This window comes from Ascaphus truei, chromosome 2 (assembly GCF_040206685.1).
Source record: "Ascaphus truei isolate aAscTru1 chromosome 2, aAscTru1.hap1, whole genome shotgun sequence".
NCBI classification, from domain to species: domain Eukaryota; kingdom Metazoa; phylum Chordata; class Amphibia; order Anura; family Ascaphidae; genus Ascaphus; species Ascaphus truei.
This window is the reverse complement of record NC_134484.1, coordinates 66,151,848-66,171,739: the sequence shown is the minus strand read 5'-3', so window position 1 is coordinate 66,171,739 and position 19,892 is coordinate 66,151,848. Positions and strand designations below refer to the sequence as shown.

The 19,892-nt window shown below is 39.5% G+C and overlaps 1 protein-coding gene across 7 annotated transcripts in view; it reads left to right on the top strand.

The window, feature by feature from the left end:
• VPS13B (vacuolar protein sorting 13 homolog B) overlaps positions 1 to 19,892 on the top strand; it is a 1,123,013-nt gene that overhangs the window by 173,438 nt on the left and 929,683 nt on the right. For all 7 annotated transcript variants that reach the window (XM_075582636.1, XM_075582637.1, XM_075582642.1 and 4 more), the window contains exons 12-16: positions 2,676 to 2,763; positions 6,744 to 6,935; positions 7,181 to 7,350; positions 8,101 to 8,295; positions 18,329 to 18,453. In XM_075582636.1, the coding sequence (XP_075438751.1) occupies positions 2,676 to 2,763; positions 6,744 to 6,935; positions 7,181 to 7,350; positions 8,101 to 8,295; positions 18,329 to 18,453 (770 nt within the window). The remainder of the gene's footprint in view (positions 1 to 2,675; positions 2,764 to 6,743; positions 6,936 to 7,180; positions 7,351 to 8,100; positions 8,296 to 18,328; positions 18,454 to 19,892) is intronic.

Below are 19,892 nucleotides of genomic sequence, written 5' to 3'. Positions count from 1 at the left end.
TTTATTTCCCTAAAAAATCCAACAAAGTGCTAACTCACAAACAACAGATTAAAAAGAGCGTTTTATGAGATATACTCATGCACCGGATGAGGATACAGCTACTCAGCTCACTCCGTGTCTTCACCGCATGGATCTGCAGTGCTCCACTGGGTCTGCGTCAAGCAGGAACTCAGGAAGTGACACTGTAGTTCAGATAGTCCTCCGGAAACAAGGCTGGTGTGAAACAAGTTCCGGGCACAAATGTGTACCGTATCTGAGCTGGAAATAGTTGCCTCTTTCGTTTAATAAGTCCAAGATGCAGCAGGTAAGTTCCCACTTCAGCAATGCAACATACACCCTACGCGTTTCTTCAAATTACGTGATTTCATAATGTGAAGAAATGCGTAGGGTGTATGTTGCGTTGCTGAAGTGGGTACTTACCTGCTGCACCTTGGACTTATTAAACGAAAGGGGCAACTATTTCCAGCTCAGATACGGTACACATTTGTGCCCGGAACTTGTTTCACACCAGCCTTGTTTCCGGAGGACTATCTGAACTACAGTGTCACTTCCTGAGTTCCTGCTTGACGCAGACCCAGTGGAGCACTGCAGATCCATGCGGTGAAGACACGGAGTGAGCTGAGTAGCTGTATCCTCGTCCGGTGCATGAGTATATCTCATAAAACGCTCTTTTTAATCTGTTGTTTGTGAGTTAGCATTTTGTTGGATTTTTTAGGGAAATGTATACTTTTTTGGACATATTGCACTAGGATCGGGCGCTTTCTTTTTTGTTTTTGTACAGATTTGCTTGGAATTCGTTGGTTCCCTGTGGAAGGCAGCATGTTCCTGTTTGCAGCAAGATCTTACTACTGATCCATATTATATTGGACTTTTTTCATCACTTCATGCAATTGTATTATTGTTTTATTGTTTTATTCTGTTTTGTTTTCATTATTTCCCTTGTCCCATCCACTGGTGGTATATGCTACTCTATTCAGTTTTTATATATACCAGCAATATATAGACATACATTTAATATATATATTTTTATATTTTTTATGTAATTATATATTTTTTTTTATATATTTGATCTTGTTTGTTACATCATCTGATTGATACCTATTACATCCTATATTAATTGGTTCATATAATTATTATATTGTTATACCTTTTAGCTGGGGATTGGTTCACATTATAAGGCGCAGTCTTATTTGTTTTTTTATATATATCTATATCTATATCTCAAACAAAAAAAAGCACGTGTTCCAACAAATATACCAATACTGTATTTAAAGGGTATAATCCATAACAGATGTGTACACTAAATTAATTGCTTGTATGAAAACTTGATAGTGTATAATACACACTTTAACCCCCTGCATGTATTTGAAGTGCATATATTGTGAGTCCAAGTCCTGTAAATGCTTTGCACAGTGTGTAAAAGAGTTGAAGGGAGGAAGATGCAAGACTGGGTGCAACCTCCTGGTTCCTTGTAGGTCTAATGGTGCTAGTTGCAATTTTTGCACCATAGACACAATTCCATAGACCGTTCCTTACCCCGCATCATCTGGCACAGGTTTGCGGTCACCGATTCCAAGCAAACGTATTTTGAATGCTGTATGAGAACCTCGTTAGGCGCATCTTGGCATAGCGTCCTACGCAAAGGAAGTTGTATAACAGCCGGCAGGAGCAGTGCAGGTAGTGAGCCCACAGGGCGTCCGTTCTCCGTGTGCCTCAATCACGGATATGCGTCCGGTTTCTCTGCTCGCTGCTCAGTCAAGGAAATGACAACCAGCTGCAGGCACAGTTTTACAGTAGGGATGGATCTGGGTGAGGTCTCAGCAATGCAGCTTGGATTTAGCAAAAGACACAGGTTCCAAAAAATCGCCCAACGCATTTTGTCCTGCGACTTCCTCAGGCATATAAGCAGCAATGAATGATGGGAGTATTTAAACCCCAGCCTTTTATATACACAAAACATCCCAAAATACTAATTATTGGCTATACTTGGAAGCACCCAAGTCATGCACTGACAGCAAATAAAGTGAACCTATTTTCATGTTTCAAATGTTGGAGGGTTTGTGCCAAGGTTAATTAGTGTCTGTCTTATCAAATAATGCAACAAAAAAAGGCAAAAAATGTAGCATATGAAATATAATTATGCGTTAACTTGAATTTATTCTTTGTCTTACATTCAACTGCCTGTGAGTCCAATTTACCATAGTTGATATAGAGCGCATTTTTTACATGTGTAATTGTTGGTTATTTCTGTTAATGACACACTGTCAAGTATTGAAACTTGATTCATAGACCTTTCATATCTTTAATAAAGAAAAAAAATGAATATATATATAATATATATATATAATGTTTTTTTTTTATTTTTTTCCCCTGTGGTCAAGGAAAGCAAAGGTGACCAATTAAAGGTATTTATTAACTAGCCATTATTAGTGTTGTGGTCAAACTGTCCACCAGACATATGGATGTCCTTTTGTGTAGCTTGCAATAGAAGTTTCATTACCTATCTTGAAAGGTGAGTACTTTGGATAACCTCTGTTCTTTTGTAAAGATAAGCTTTTCTGTGTGTTGACACACAGACCCAAACATGCACATGTCTGTGATACTTTGCCTATCATGTTGTAATCTCAAGATTCTCTTACAGAACTAGTGTTCTATTTGCGTTTCTTTGTTGATAGGAGACATACACAGAGATAGCCGGAATGCAGAGGTTTGGAGCATTCTACATGGATTACCTGTACACAATGGAAAGAACTAGTGGCAAAGGTACAAGCTTCTTTTCCTTGTGTTTGTCCTCCCTTGAATAACAGAAACAAATACTTCCTCCAGTGCCACCTGGTCCTTGACCGTCTGTCCTCGCTTTTACCTCAGATTTACCTTAGGGGGTTGCCGGTTTTCTGTTGGGTAGCTAGTCCTATAGAGTTGTGTTTTAATGTTCTGTTTTGTATAGTTTGTAGAGCCAATAAATAACACAACTGCAATAACGCTTGCAAGCATTTAGTATTGTATATTACTTGACGCAATTGATATATTTTTTAAAAAGGATGTCCAAAGCCCTAATCCGACCATGCTATAGCTCTATCATAAGCTGTCTGTACATCTGCATCCACCCTCTCATCTGCTCATACTTCATCAAAGTTCTTTAAACAAATACCTTGCAGTTAGACCTAAACTCTGTGTGTTTATCATAGTTAGAAGTTCCCTTATTGTAGTAGTCAAACATTTCAAAAGTACATTTATATTGATACCTGCAGTCCCAACAATGGTAGGCATACAAGATAACGTTTGTGTTAATAAGGAAGAAGTGTAATATAGTATCCTATCTGATCTATAGTACTTGAGCATGTATGGACGATACGTTGTTTGGGTGGTCGGGTGTTTTTCATATGCCATTCATATGACCGTAGCTTCTTTTCACCTGTTCAAAGCTCTTTGCTACACTGAAGCTAATGTTTGTTACAAAATTAGAATCTGTCTTTAAGAAATATAGTGGAATGGGTATCACACATTGACCACACTTTAAAAAAGGTTATGTATTGTAAATATAAGGACAGGTGATAAGTTTCCTGTGTCTATCGTCTGGTTTCCATGTTGAACATCTTTTGCCAACTATTTTATCTTAAACTAACATTTCTGATACCAGGGTCACTTAAAAAAAAAACTTAAAGAAATTTGCATTGTATTAATATTTCAAATTAATATTTTTGAAAAAGGTGATTTTAAATTAGGAGAGCGGTTTCTGTCCCACTGCATAATAAAGTTTGCAAATATTTTGTAGTATAAATAAGACCACAAAATCAACATTTGTTGTAGATTCAGGTGTATAGAAAAACGTAGAAAGCAGCACACAGCTATCTATGTTAATGTATTTTTATCTTTACTGAAGATGTGATTTACCTTGATCCAGTTACTTGAGCACCCTCACCCCTCTTTTGAACGTATTGTTGTAGACGTAGAGTCATGTTATTTGTATGTAAAATCACATAACTACACAACAGACTACGGTGTTTAAAACCCCATTGTAATACAGTATGCTGTGGAACGTGGTGGTGTTGCCACATTCCATCTGATAAATAAAATTGCTATTAATGAGTACAGTGGAACCACCAACTGGGAAAATGAACCGAGACTGTTGACGTCTTTTGTTAGTGCACACACTGTTTTTAATTAAGAAATGTAAATTTCATTGACAACATGCATTTAAAATAAACCTTCATTTATTGACGTGGCCTCCTAAAATGAAACTGTGTGGTCATTTAACTTTTTTTTTATTCATTTGTAAGATACTGTATGTCCCTCCAAACAAACATGGCTGCAGACAGGAAGTTTCTGCCTAACCAATCATTATTGTTTACCTCTAAGGTCACTGTTACGGATTGACTTGAAGCGGTCTGACTGCCACCTTTTGCGGAGGGGAAAGATCTCTTCTTAAATAACGTAATTTGTACTTGAGTGTCATCTGTAGTATGGCAGATGCATACACTGAGAGACACCTTGGCTTGTACCCCTTTGGGGAGAAAAAGGGGGGTTAATTTTTTTGTATACAGAAATGTAATCCTTCAATGACCAAAATCATTGAATTTGTGGCTTCTCTACTGAAATATGGCATTTTAATTGTTTAATTTTGTGTTTTCTTCTGCCAAACAATATTTGGGACTGTCGGACATCTATATTAAGTGCTACTCCACAAGACACTTTGGAAGATACATGTTTACTAAGCGGTATAACACCATCTTTCCATTGCAGCACTGCTTATTAAATATGACCCTGTGTCTTCAAGGTTTGGGATACTCTGGGTCCTTATTTACCAAGCAGTGTTCTGCCATAAGAGACCTTCTGGCACTAGAAGGCATCTTAAAGCCCATTCAAGTCAATGAGCTGTAAGCGGTCTTCCAGTTTCAGAAGGTACCGTATGGCAGAAAACTGCTTAGTAAATATGTGCCCGGAGTGTTCCAAAACTTAGACACTGATACTGCTGTAAAGCCTTAAACCCAATTTGTCCCGTCCTTTCTCCGGGTTTGTTCTCTATTTACTTGTATTTACTGTATTTAGTACAAGTGGCAGATGTATGTATGCACACATTTAGTAAAAATTACAGATGTATATATGTGATACTCATCAATTCTCCAACAGCTTAGATTAGCTGTAACAATGGGAGCAGAAGAAATAGCTGTGACCATAGAACATATCTGTTCCTAACTTTGTATGCTGGAAGCAGAGAGAGGTAGTTTGTAAGGCTACGTCCATAGTGCAGGTAGCTCGCGCCTAAACAAACACTAGGATTACAATGTATTAGTGCATAGCGTGCGTGCACGTGCGCTTTGCGCTACAAACAGGTTTGTATTTCTCGCGCGACGGTCTGGTCCGTGAACAATTTGCCCAACAAGGGCGAACCAGCTCCGTGACCCCGTGACCCCCGACACGCCTTCCTGTCGCCTGTGCCTGCAGGACAGGATATATCTCCTGCTGCAGGGGAGCGTGTGATGCGCCGTGGAGCACAGAAGCAAGCGCATTCTACTGTGGACGCTGCATAACAAACAGAACAGCGCTTCAGAAAACCTTCATGCTGTTCCTATTGAAACACACTTGCACAATGTTGCAATGATTACCTTAAGCTAAGGCTAGTAAGTGTCGGTGCACAAAAGTAGGATGAAAAGTATAAGTCCCAGTAAGTCCCATGTATTCAGACGAGCTTCAAGACAGTAATGAAATTCATGTATAGATAATTTCATGTGCATGAATATACTAGGTAATTGATCTGTAGGTGGCTGAATTCATGCAGTAAAACCACTAAGTTACCGGTCATGTGCGGGCATCATCTCCGTTGGAATACACGGCAACAGAATGTCAGCAGAAACTGATGTGGTAGTCACGGGATCTCCTTTTTCTTGTGCCATGATCGACGTGCTGCAGCTGGTATCCGGTACAAGGTTGAAGAAAGGAAAAAATGGCGATGCATAGTCGAAGTAATACACCGAGGGCTGTTAAGTAAGCTCTATGAAAAAAAGTTTTGGCACATGTAGCACAGGATTAAAACACACACTAACGCGTTTCACGCCCGATGGCGCTTTATCAAAGAGTAGAGGATTCCTAAATGTCTGTCTTCCTCTTTGTAGGATTAGTTAATTGATGCTTATAATACACAACTTCTATAACTAAATGTATAAATGTTCTACTGTTGTGTAAAGATGTAAAGAGGAAGACAGGCATTTAAGATTCCTCTACTCTTTGATAAAGCGCCATCGGGCGTGAAACGCATTAGTGTTTTATAATCCTGTGTTACATGTGCTAATACATTTTTCATGAGCTTACTTACCAGCCCTCGGTGTATTACTTCCGACTATGCACCGCCATTTTTTCTTTCTTCATCCTTGTTTGCTGGAAGCAAGCTGAGAAACAATAGCTAAAACTACAAGAAACTCAGGGGGAAAAAACAATACTGTAATATAAATTAGACTAGATATGACCATTTAAGCTCTGCCGTTCATAAGTTATCTGTATTTATAGCTTTATATTTTTAGCTTTGAATGTTTTCCTTTTATTTTTGTGCAGCTGTTAGCTTTCAATGTGTGAAGGGCTTTGAGTGCCATTTGGGAGAAAAATACTATAAATAAAGTTGGTATTATTCTTTTTATTGTTCTCACCCAAAATATATACAGCATGGCTTCTCAACAGAATTTAACCCCACTCTTGCCCTAACCAGAAGGGTTTGTTGTAGTAATGAATTACATTTCATATTTCACTAGGTTCTGTAAATCAACAGGATTTCCCTTCTGTAAAGACTGAAGAGCCAGGCAATATTCAAGAGATGTCCACTAAGCGTCTTGTTATAGGCCCCATTGATCTTCGACTGGACAGCAGCTCAGTACACAGAATCATGAAGATGATTGCTTGTTCCCTAGATCATGAATATGAGGCGTACTGCAGTCTAAATCCTGGTACGTTTATTTCATTCTTCTAAGTAACCCAAAATCTATTGCTTTCACATTTCGGTTCTATTAAGAACAACATTCTTGATGGAATCGGGAAAAAAATTGCATGAAACTTTTTTTCTTTCGTTTTTAAGACCCTGTGAGTTTCTTGTTTATTCTATTTCTTTGTAGTATTATTATTATTATTATTATTATTATTATTTTGCCACATTCAAGCACAATTTCTTAGTTTGCCTCATTACTTTTCCTAGCTGCTGTGGAGGAAAGTAAAGCTTTACCAAGTCCTGAAGAAGTGGCATCGCTGGAAGAATATATTCCTACACGGCTGACTTGTGTAACATTGCTGAAATGCACCATTACGATCACTATGGCAGAATTCAACCTACTTGGACATTTAATGCCTGTAATAATGGGTCAGAAGGTATGACGTTCTCTTATGTACTGAAAACAACATTGCAGTTCTAGCGATTGCTTCTGACAAACTATTCATGCAAAATGTGCATTTTTGAGGCAGATAATAGAATAATTAATTGTTTAAACTCTTCCATACCTTAATTCACCATCATCTACATCACTTCCTTCCCTTTTTGATCTTTTGTAATCACAATCAATTATCCCTAATAAAATATCATTAGGGGATTTAAGGATTTGACTATAAAAGGGAACACTTGTGGAAACCTAAATTCAGCAATTAAGTATTTGAGAGGTATATACTCTGCCGATAAAGGGGAAAAAATAACCATTCTATCTAATCGGCCTTGTTGAGAGGAGTATTTAACATTTAAAGCAGATATCCTCTCGTTTCTCAACAATGACTCAAATAGCTACAAAGCAAAGCAGTGACCAAACCATTTTCTGTTTTTGAAGTTCACTCTTTGGCTGAAGAATACAATCATAGACACTTTAGTATTATCAAATACCACCTGTTTTACAGGAATAAACTAATTTGCAATAAAGCGATTCGTGCATACTATATAATTTTCATTCACTTTACCTGAAGAAAGCAATTCTTCTAGTTTGCACCTGAGGTGGAAAACCTGCATAGTAATTGAAGTGTATTTTGTTGTTAACTTGGATGCTGCATATCTGAACAAAGTGTATTCAAGTATTCACATGTTGCCCAATTAAGCATGACAAAGGATGAATACATCTTGGTTTTTTTTTCTTCCAGCATTCAAGTGGCACGTTAAACACAAAAACCTTTCAGCCAATACGTCCTCTGACCGCCATCAAAATACTTGCTGACAAAATCAACTTTGAGCATTCCGTGCCTATGTATGCGGAACAATTGGTACAGACTGTAAGCAGCTTGAGTCAACCTTCTGATAACCTGCTTCACCACTGCTATGCTCACTGCTACCTGAAGGTAATAGAAGTTCCATACTGTATGTCACTACTTCTGCTGCCTTTATGACACTGCTCTAAAAGTTGGTGTTGCGTGAAAGTTATTTTGTTACAAAAGATGACTTCAGAAGACTGATCTTGTATGGTGTTTTTTTTTTGTGTTTGTTTTTTAAACTTATATTTTTTATTAAGATTTTCAAACATAAATGGGAAGGGGTACAGAAAAAATGGAGGGGGGGAACAACCATTTTGTATCAGAATTATTACAATCTGTAACAGTCACATTGCATATCATACCATATTTTGTAACATTTTATCAGCAACATATCCTACACTCATCACTCCCAGATCCTCTATTCTATTGGGGTCTCACCCCTATCCAACATCTCAGGGATCCCAGACTCTATAAAACTTCCTTGTGGTGTGATTCAAAAATGAAGTTTCTCTCCATTAATTGTACATCGTTAACCCTTCTATTAACCTCTCTTCTGGAGGGAGGCAGTATTTTTTTTCCATGCTGCTGCTACCGCGCACCTAGCCGCTGTTAATATATGTAAAATTAATTTAGCTGTGTAATGATTTACGTCTTTCATAGGCTTGGCCAAAATGATGATAAATTGGATCTAGCAGAACCTTGATTCCCGTCACATCTTCTTTTAATTTCAATACTGTGCTCCAGTATATCTGCATTACTGGGCAGAACCACCATATACTATATGTGCTAGATCCCCTATCTGTCCGCATCCTCTCCAACATCTATCGGTCGCCTCAGGAAACATTTGCTTTAACCTTTTGGGAGAGTAATACCAGCGTAATAAATTTTTTTAAATATTCTCTTTTGTAACTGTACATATAGAGGTTTTACCCGCATAATCCCATGTATCTTCCCAGTCCTCTCTTGTTATTTCAGTCTGGAAATCCAGAGCCCACTGGTCCATATATTTATGGACCGGGGTATCCTTTTGGGGATTAAACTTTGGTACACTGATGAGATCAGACCTTTTTGATATTTTTTTGTTTTGCATTTTCAAATCGTTTGTATTTGGGGAATTCCTCCTCATAGAAACCCTGGCGCACAAAATGTCGGACCTGCATATATTTAAACACCTCAGTTCGAGGTAAAACGTATTTTATCATCATTTCCTCAAACGACATCAACTTATCTTTTTCTATTAAATCTCCCATCTCTAGAATTCCTCTATGTCTCCAGGTTTCAAAGTCCCGACCTTGAAAACCCAGCAAAAACCCTGGATTACCGAATAGGGGCGTAAATCTAGATGGAGTTGACATAACCTTATATTTCTTTTTTGCCAATTGCCAGATTTTCAGAGTAAACCAGATTGCTGCCGGCTCTGACTTTTTTCCAAGCCCAGTCCTGTAGCTCGACCACAGCAGAGTAGGTAGGCCAACCGGGTATTTAAGTGAGCTTTCCAGATCCACCCAGGCATAGGTCCCTCCTGGGGAGTGCCAATAGACCATTTGTTTCAAATGAGAGGCTATATCTATATAATATTTTAGAATATTTGGAACTGCTAGACCCCCTCCTTCTTTAGACTCCAGCATAAATGACCTCACTATTCTCGGTTGTTTGTTTCCAAATAAATTGTATAATTCTATTTTGAATTTCTTTTATATTTGTAAGTGGGACAGATATTGGTAATGTTTGGAAATAATATAGAAGTCTGGGGAGGATATTCATCTTAACTGCGGTTATACGCCCTATCCAGGAGATATAGTGAGAATTCCAAACTTGTAGATCCTTTCTAATCTTGGAAAAAAGTTTGGGATAGTTATCTTTATATAATGAGTTGTAGTCCCATGTAAGGTATATCCCCAAATACTTCAGATGGGACTATTTCCCCCTACAGTCAAAATGACGTTTAAGAACGTCGACCTCCCTTTCACGTTAAATTTAGCGCTTCCGACTTACCCTCTAACTTTATACCCAGACAACTCCCCAAAGCTCCGAAGAGCGGATTGTAAGTTTAGGAGAGATGTCAATGGGTCAGCTATAGTAAGGATAATATCATCCGCGAAAAGTGATAGTTTGTAACACTCATCCTTTATATTAATCCCTTGTAGGATTCCTATAAAAATGTTATATTACAAATTTAAGAAACCATCTGGGGCCGGTGCCTTTAGCTTCAATGAGCTAACTGCCCTTACTAACTCTAACCGGGTTATTTTTGCATTTAGAACTTTGTGGTCTTCCTCTGACAGGTTTGGGAGGTTACAATCTCCAAGATAAACCTCAATCTGGGCCAGGTGCTGAACTTTAGCATTCAGAGTTGAATTGTCGAGATCGTAGAGTTCCGTATAAAATTTAGCAAATTCCTCTGCTATCTTTAAAAAGTTGTAAGTCACTTCTCCTCCTTTTAACCTAATAACAGGGACCAATGCTCACGATCTGATCCAATAAACGGTTCGCCTTATCTGCCTTACCATAATACGTTTGCTTAGTTCACTTAAGGGCCTTCTCTATGTCTTCTAATTGCACCCTCTTAAGTTCCCACCTTGCCTGGGTCAGAATTGTATACATTTTCTTCAATGGTTTTTTTTTATGTGATCTAATTTGACCATTTTTTCTGTTTTTATTCTCTTTCTGTGTGATGCTATTGAGATGAGCTGTCCTCTGATTGTGGCCTTATGTGCCTCCCATACATAATATTGATGTTGATTCTACAGTTCCCCTACCTACCAATTAGATTGTAAGCTCCTCGAAGTAGGGACTCCTCTTCCTTAATGTTATTTTTATGTCTGAAGCACTTATTCCCATGACCGGTTATATATATTATTTGTTATTTAAATGATTACAACATGTATTACTACTGTGAAGCTCTATGTACATTTATGGCGCTATATAAATAAAGACATACAATACAATACAGAGCCATTGCTGATATAGAAATAATTTTGGAGTGAGTCTCCAATTTGTGAGCTAATCTCTGGGTAATTCAGTAATGAGTCGTTCATCCTCCAATGGAATGATTTAGTCCTAACAAATGGAGGATCGAATATAATCGCCACCGGGTGTGTTCTGACCACGTGATAGGCCCTATATCTGAGTGGACCAATAGCTCCAAAACACCCGGGGATACAAATATTTGGTAAATTCTGGACTACGAATCGTGTGGGGGCGAATAAAAAGAGTAATCCCTATGTCCTTTATGTGAGCTACGCCAGACATTCCACAAACCATAGTAGCAGTCTAATGTTACGTAGCAGTCTAAATTTCTTCGCTACACTATATATCAGCACAGTGTGTGATTGCTGTGGGTGGGTGGACTTATCCAAATCCGGATCTGGTGCCATATTAAAATCACCTCCCAATATCAGCAGTTGCTCTCGGCTATCTGCCATAGATTCCAGTGTTTCCCTTAGAACATCAATCTGTCCCTTGTTGGGTGCATAGATATTCACTAACGTGATATGTTGGCCTGAAAGAAGCCCGCAAACCACTAGGGACCTCCACCCTTGATCTCTCTTAACCTCCAATGCCTGGAACGGGATGTCCCGTTTAATCAGTATCACAACCCCTCTTTTTTTGCTAGTAAAAGAAGAGTAAAATGCTATAGGGTATGTCCTGCTGAAAGTGTTTGGGGGTTCCTCAGTATCAAAATGAGTCTCTTGCAAAAAAAAACATATCTGCTTTCAGGTTCCTAAATTTTTTTAGGGCCAATCTACGTTTTCCATTACTGTTAAGACCTTTAACGTTCTGGGATACTAACTTCAATGGTGCTTGACTAGTCATGTCCAATGTCGTGTCTCTCTCTCTCTCATGTGAAAGTTGCGAACGAAAAACTTTAATGGTTGTAGGGAACAGATGGGGATAAAGAACAAAGGAAAGGGACTTGACTCCTCCGGGAACTTGGGGAAAAACAAAAACAGCAAAAATTAAACTATAAAGTAAGATGAGTGTAACCAGCCACTTGCCCCAAATTTGCGGCCAGAGCCTATGTGGCCTGGCGGGCATATGGCCCTAATGGGGGTGACTGCAACATTTACTGACGTCGGGCATGCAGAGCTCCCACCAATCCTGCACACCCTGCCTCTATCTGCTCTCCCTCCCCTGATCGAGCCCTCACAACAGCTTGATTAGAAAATAAAAGAACCTAAAAAACGCATCAATTCCCAACACCTGTGGAATAAATAAACATTTAAACATTTTCGTGTTAACATGTACTTATAGGGATATGCTTCCAGGATTGAAATATAAAAACCCGGATCACATTTTATCTTTAAGTGTTCAATGTCTTTTAACATTAAAGTTTCCGAGCAGTAGTTTGGTCTTGGTTTCTCGATAAGGCTTAGTGTCCATTGTATCTATAACCAAATAAAAACCAGCCCTTCTAAGTCTTTTTGCTGAGGCCCCCTCACCCATCGCCGGGGCACTCAATCCGTGTATTCACCGGTTTCGTCCGGCGATCAGCTGTAGCATCCCGGCACCCAAGAAGCAGGCGGCAGACTCCAAACTGTATATTAAACAGTCCCAGTAATAGATTGGAAAAAGTATAGAGGGAGACAGGGAGGAAAGTGGAAAGAGGAGAGAAAACAAACAAAGCTAGACACATCCGGGATATCTTTCCCTGGTTTGCCAAATCGTCGGTCAAAAAGATGGCCGCGGACTCACCAAGAGTCCCTCAAATCCACCGTCTGTCTTCAATCTTTTATCTCCGGGCAACCGCACCCTCAGCTGATTGATCATCATCATCCGTGTTATCTTCTCGAGGTCGTCTGTGCTGACCCGAGACCTCCCGGGGGGGTCAGACCCAACGCCGACAGAAAAGATGCTGATTCCTCGGGGTAACGGAGCGAGATCAGTCTGCCTTCATGGTTTACCACCAGGTAGAACAAAAAGGCCCACCTACTCCTGGAGCACCGCCGTCACTGGACGCAGCCCTCTTCTCCTGTCAGTTGTCACTCTGGATAGATCCTGGAAAATCTGGATGGAATTATTTTCTAATTCAATTGAGCCTCTGTTTCTGCAGCCTTTTATAATCATTTCCTTGGTTGCATATTGGTGGGGTCCTCAAATTTCGGTCCCAAAGCTCTGTGAGCTCGATCCATCAGAAGATCGCCATCTTATAGCTGGGGGTCAATTGACGTCTCTTAAGATATGGCTGGAGGGCTTTTGCGGACACCGGCTAAGGGACATGACGGATTTGTAAATTCTGCCTTAGCTCCCTGTTCTCTAGATCATCTATACCATCCCCCATAGCTCTTATATCTTCATTGAGACGCAGCACCTCATAGTCCATATTTACCTGATTTTGTAAATAAATGTCCATTTTATTTTCAAGCTCTGTAGTTCTTTTGGCCAATAAATAAACTTCGGTTTTAAATTCCTTTACAGCTCTATCCAGAGCTGACTGAAAGTTCACTTGCATTTCTTTAAGCATATTCTGGAGGTCCTGGTTAGTTATTACTGTCTCCTCCCCTGCTGTGGCCTTCTCCGCCGAGTTTCTCAGGCTTACCTTTCTGTCAGGTATATCCCTCTCCGGTCCTGCAACTTGCCTCTCTCGTTTTCTAGCTTTTGTTGCAGCCGTGCTCTCCCGTGCGCTCAGCTCGGCGGCGCCATCTTTGTTTTTCCTTTTCTCCCTCTCCGCTGCCGCTGGCTGTCTGCGGCTGTAGCGAGAGAGATCTGGGGTCCCCGGCTTCGGCGTTTTCTTTTGTGCCATCCCCGCTGGTGCAATGTCCCACGGGGCCGTTAATTTGAAATCAGTCGGCGGAGTGCACGGACCTTCCTTAGCTCGTGTGCATCCGCAATGACGTTGCGCACACCCCCATCTTGTATGTTTTTATCAACCATATAACGCTAAGGTGCCAACACATTCCAGTGAGAAGTAGAATAAGGAATGAAAGGCAATTACATGAAAAATAGAGACTTAATATAAATAGGTATCCATTATTTGGACCACAGAGTATGCTCATTTTTCATACTTTCTATGAAGTCAAACACACTATTTACCTTCTATCTGAAACGTCTGCCTTTGCAGGTAGGTAAAGAGATTCCTTGGTCAAATAACACTTAAGAAACATAGTAAATAGGAACAGGTAAGAACTACGTGACTACCTAGTCTGCTCATATGTTTCTTAACGCGTATTTGATTTGGAAAGTAATAATAGCATGTTCTTGTATAGCGCTGCTAGTTTTACATAGCGCTTTACAGAGATATTTTTCAGGCACAGATCCCTGCCCTGTGGAGCTTACAATCTATGTTTTTGGTGCTTGGGGCACAGGGAGATAAAGTGACTTGCCCAAGGTCACAAGGAGCCGACACCGGGAATTGAACCAGGCTCCTCTGCTTCCAACTCAGTGCCAGTCAGTATCTTTACTCACTGAGCGGCTCCCTCTCAATTATTGTTAAAAGGCTCCACACTGTATGACCGTAAACAATTCCTTCAAATTCCCATGTAAACACACAGTGAAGACCTTTCAGGTACGTCTTATAAGTGTCGATTTTGTGCTTTTGTTGCGTACAATTAATCGCTCTCGTTACCCAGGTGCTAAATAAGATCATAAAAAAATATATATAATAGCATGTTCTTGTATAGCGCTGCTAGTTTTGCGTAGCGCTTTACAGAGACATTTTGCAGGCACAGTCCCTGCCACTCCTCAGCCTATATATATTCTAATGGAAAAACTGCACTCACTACATTTTATTCTTACATGGATAAAGTGCACCGTTTTAGTAGCAATAGTTAGTTCAGGAGATTTGCTTTCAAGCTGCAAGGGTTTTTAATTGACTGACAAGAATGCTGATTTGCATGACACTATCCAGAATCCTTGTCTGCAGCTACACGTTGTATGCTGTGACAGTGGGACAAATGAAAGAAGTTTGGATGACCTGTGGAAGAGATGCAGATATTCAGGGGTTCTCTGTTTGCTCAGTGTTAACAGTTTCTGAAGCCTCACATATCTCTCATGTTGATCATATGCTGTTAAACAAGTATTCAACAATGGAACTGTGAACGTGGTAATGAATCAGTTAAGTGACTGAAGGCATTTCAACCTTGCACGTTTCTAATTATGTATGCCGCTTTGCTTCAAAACACAAAAAGATTCAAAACAAATGTAGATATTGTTTACAGGTAGTTCTCGTTATCCAACGTTTCACTTTACAACAAATGGCATATACAACGCTTTACAATGCAACCCTAAGGGCTGTTTTTCGACGCCAGAATGCGTTATCCGACGCCTAAATGCGTTATCTAACGCTCACCGCCACTGATTAACATTGGACTAACTTTACAACTGTTTCACTATCCAACGCTACTTCCAGAACGGATTCCGTTGGATAACCGAGGACCGACTGTAAATCTATTTCTTTGGAAACTCAATTTACAGTTTCAAGTCAGTCTTGCGAGTAGCGTCCGTAAATGGTAATACCTTGTAACACTATTTTATCTACTCAAAATGTTTCATTTTGTGGTAGAAAATGTCAGATGATATTGGTGAATCAATTATCCGTTGCACCGTTCTACAGACAGTTTGAAAGTGACTAATACAGTAAAAGAAGGGGAACAAAGAAAAACATACATGGAACATTAGGTAAATAGCTAAAACATCAAAGCACTTTACCATCAGCATCACAGGGAAACACTAATGCTCGTGTGTGTATGAAGACATGGAACCAATTATGGATTCCAACAGGTCGTTTTAGGACAGATGTTAGGGGAAATATTGTATGAGAGACGGCTCTAATTCTTGACATGTAATAAATCATTAACACTTTAAGCAGGATGTAAGAATAAAGGCCATTCACTGTTTAATTGGTGGACTGGGAAAATAACTCAGGCATTTTTGTTGCAGGGTAAAAATAGAAGCGAAGCAAAACATAAGCACAAACGTGCCTGTGCAATTTCCAAGCCGCGCTTTATGCTGAGTCGTGGGATCCCTCTCCTCCTTGCCACCCACATGAAAATGAACATGCTGCAATAGAAATCCATGTTGACCTATTCACTGCTACATGGGCACGAGACACCTTGCTCTGCAAAATCGCTCTAATGTACAGATGTAGCCAGACATACTGTCCCCAGTGATCGCGCTGCGAGGGGTCCATGCTTCCAGATCGGACACCACGCAGCGCAAATCTGTGCAGGCCATGGTCGTCACGGGACCGCGAGCAGCCGCGGCAAGGCGAACAGCAAGTCTTGCAAACGTCTGTGTGTTTGTTTCAGTTTGATTTCTCCTCTTGTCTATTTGGTCTGATCAGCTGGGTTAGGTTTTTGCGCGGAAACACCCAAAATTGGACATTTACAAAAATATAATTTCTTTCATTGTGAAAGCACAAAATATAAATCTGATCAGCTGTGCCTAATATCTACTGCGCCTAATATCTACTGCTTTTATGGAAAGAGGCAGCAATCTTTACACAAAAAAACACGCAAGACCAGAGACTGACTGGCAATGTGAAAATCCACAATAGAAAATTGCACCTTTTAAATCTTCTTAGTGGAGCTGTGTGCTGCATCTCCCTGGTTCAGATGTTAATATCTGGGTACTGACTTTATCTTCTCGCAGTTTTTTTTTTTTTTTAAGTAGTTGTACTTGTGCCTACTTTTGAATATCACAATGCCCTCGGGTTGGACGGTACCCATAGAATCTGCTCTTTATAATGTAGCTATTTGCCTGTTATCAGTAGCTCTGTCTCCAACCAGTTCCCCTTTTTCTTGGAATAATATAATAATTCTAGTAACAAAGGAGGGAGAGGCAGGTATATGACACCTTTTATTGGACTAACAAGTAGTTGGTGTGTTACAAGCTTTCCAATCTCTCAGGGTCCTTCATTGGGTAACACAGGACCCTGAGAGGTTGGAAAGCTTATAACATGTCAACTACTTGTTGGTCCAATAAAAGGTATCATACCTCCTACTCCCTCTCCCTGCTTTGTTACTACATGGAAGAAAGGACCAACAGGGCTACCCACCCTTCTTTGCCTACTTAATTGTTGACAGAAGTGCTACTCTTGACACATTCGAAACAACAAGTAGTGTTTGACAATCCCCTTTCTTATTGGTTCTGCTAATATCCCAGCCATTTAATATAGTGCCTACTTGCATTTTTTGCGACCCAGCAGACTCTTTCATCTTGCAGTGACACTGTTGTGTACTCTACCTGCTGCCCTTTTTATTTACTCAGCCCTCCTTTAGCAGCTTGTGTTATGTATCAGCTGCCTGATCACATCCTACATGGATAACAATTAACATTGTTATTATGAAATAAGTTAATCATTTGTCTGACTCCTCTTACTAATTCTGGATCTTTAATGCTTTCGGTACTTCTGTTTTATGTAACTAGCCCTCCTCTGCTTTGTATACAGTAATTATCCACTTACAGTATATTTGTATTCTTCAGATCAGGTACTCCCCTCTCATATTGTCTCCGTCGGTCTGTTCTAGTTAAACATACTGTGTATTGCAGTTGCTTATTCCTACTCAACCAATTTGGCATTTCTGATTGTAAGGTGCTATTTGCAATAAATCAAAGCTATGTTAGAATAAACAATATTAGTTTTGCTTTGTATGTAATTATATTGCTTACGACCCTGCCCCTTCTACACTCAATCTATAGCTTCACGCATGTTTAGTAATTCTGTATTTCTAAACTTTTATAAGGTTTAAATAGACCAAAATGTTTACTTTGCCCCTTCATAATGAATAGATTCTAGTTATATTGTCTTCAGTGGATCTTTAAATACTTGTGTATGTAGCTTACTAATCACGTGACATTTTAGCCCATATTTTCTAAGCAGTCTTGGGCCATAATACACTTTTCAGCACATTGCCTTGCTTGGGCTCTCAAGTGTCTTCCAGCGGCAGAAGGTGTTCTTAGAAGACTGTTTGGTAGTAAATATGGTGCTTTATTTAAATATTAATATGTTGGCATTTTAAATCTTATGGTATTTTATATATACACAAATTGCCTTAATGATTTTGACAGAAGACGCACTGTTCAGAAAGTAATAATGTAGCTAAAGACAATGATGACATTGTTCTTCTCAGACAGTTTTGTATTTATTAAGTACGTTGTTCCCTCTTCTGTTTGTTTGCAGATATTTGGTTTTCAAGCAGGACTCGTATCTCTGGATAGCACAGGATCGTATTGCTCACCTGTCCCTGTTATATCTTCTTTCAGCACGGCTGTGTACAGCAAACTTCTCAGGCTTCCGCAGTACTGGTAAGTATGAGTATGTTGCATGTGAATCCGACAAGCCGCAGTTTCCTCGGTTCATGCAGCTGATGCATTATAGTGGAAGCAAGTGAATACATTTATTTAGGGGAATAGCAAATGTAACTAACCTTGATGGAAGCCGCAAAACCTGAAATCGTATAAATGGTTTTTTTTTGTTTTTTTTTTGTTTTGTTTTTTTATTTTAAATAAATCAGTTCTGCAGTATTGAATAATACTTACTGCTTTTTTTTATCCAACTCTTAATGCAATTTTTAATGAGTATTAAAGCATCCTTTGATTTCTATAGCCTGTTGTAGCCCACATCCCCAGCGGTGCAAGATCTTTGCAATACTTTCCTGTTTGCTGGGAATATTGGTAACAGATTATCACAGTTTGAGCTATAAACTGTAACAATAGATAATATTACCAGGATACATTGTAGCTGCTGAGTTACACTGACTGAAGCAGCAATTATGTTAGTCACATACTCAGAATTTTTACAGATGTATAACAGGAGTACCAAACAATTGCCAGCTTAGGTAAGAATGTATAATTATACTTTTGTCACATGCTTTACATATACAAATAAGAAGAAAAAAATGGGGAGTGTAGTATTGCAACTCATTCTGAACAGTCCTCTGCTAACCTCTCCAGCACTGATGATTCTTATTGGTTAGTTGCAAAGCACCAACATAATCCACAGCGCGGTACAATGGGGTCCAGAGTAATGTCACAGGGATGACATACCAAATAAGTGCAAACAAGTGCAAACATACAGAAGGTAATGAGGGCCCTGCTCCTGAGAGTTTATAATCTGTGGGCAATATGGGGTACTGTTGAAACAAAAGATAAAGTGGCTGCTCAGTGTGGGACGGAGTGAGGCTCAAGGGTATGGTCCAGTGATGGAACGTAACAATCGTAAATACCATTAACCTCCAATCGTGCCTACAAGTCATGGCATCATTTTTTTTCAGCTGGTATCCTTCGTTTCCAGTGTAAAATATCTGTGTCTTCAGGCTTGTTAAAAAAAATCTAATGCAAACCACATGGGACATATTTCTTTCCTCCTCAAGGATGAATTCAGGAGATAAGATAATTTAGCAGTAACCAGGAACAAAGTGCTCTTCTGAGCAGCTGCTTTTTTACAGCCCACCAAGAAGCGCGTTAGACAAAGTGGTGATTAGTAGTTGACCTAAACTGCAGATGACATTCAAACAAAATGTAATGAGAAACTGCGTGTAGATCCTAACCATGGCAGTACAGAGTTTACACTTATTATTGTATGTTACCAGTGCTATACAACTGTTCTCTTCACATTTATTTTACACTACCACCCGATTCAATCTTTCAGGCAGTTAATTTTTATTACAATACCTTGCAGGAGTGTTGCTTGTCTCAAATTTGGTGTGGGTGTTTTAGTTGGAAATGAGTGTCTGTCATCATTG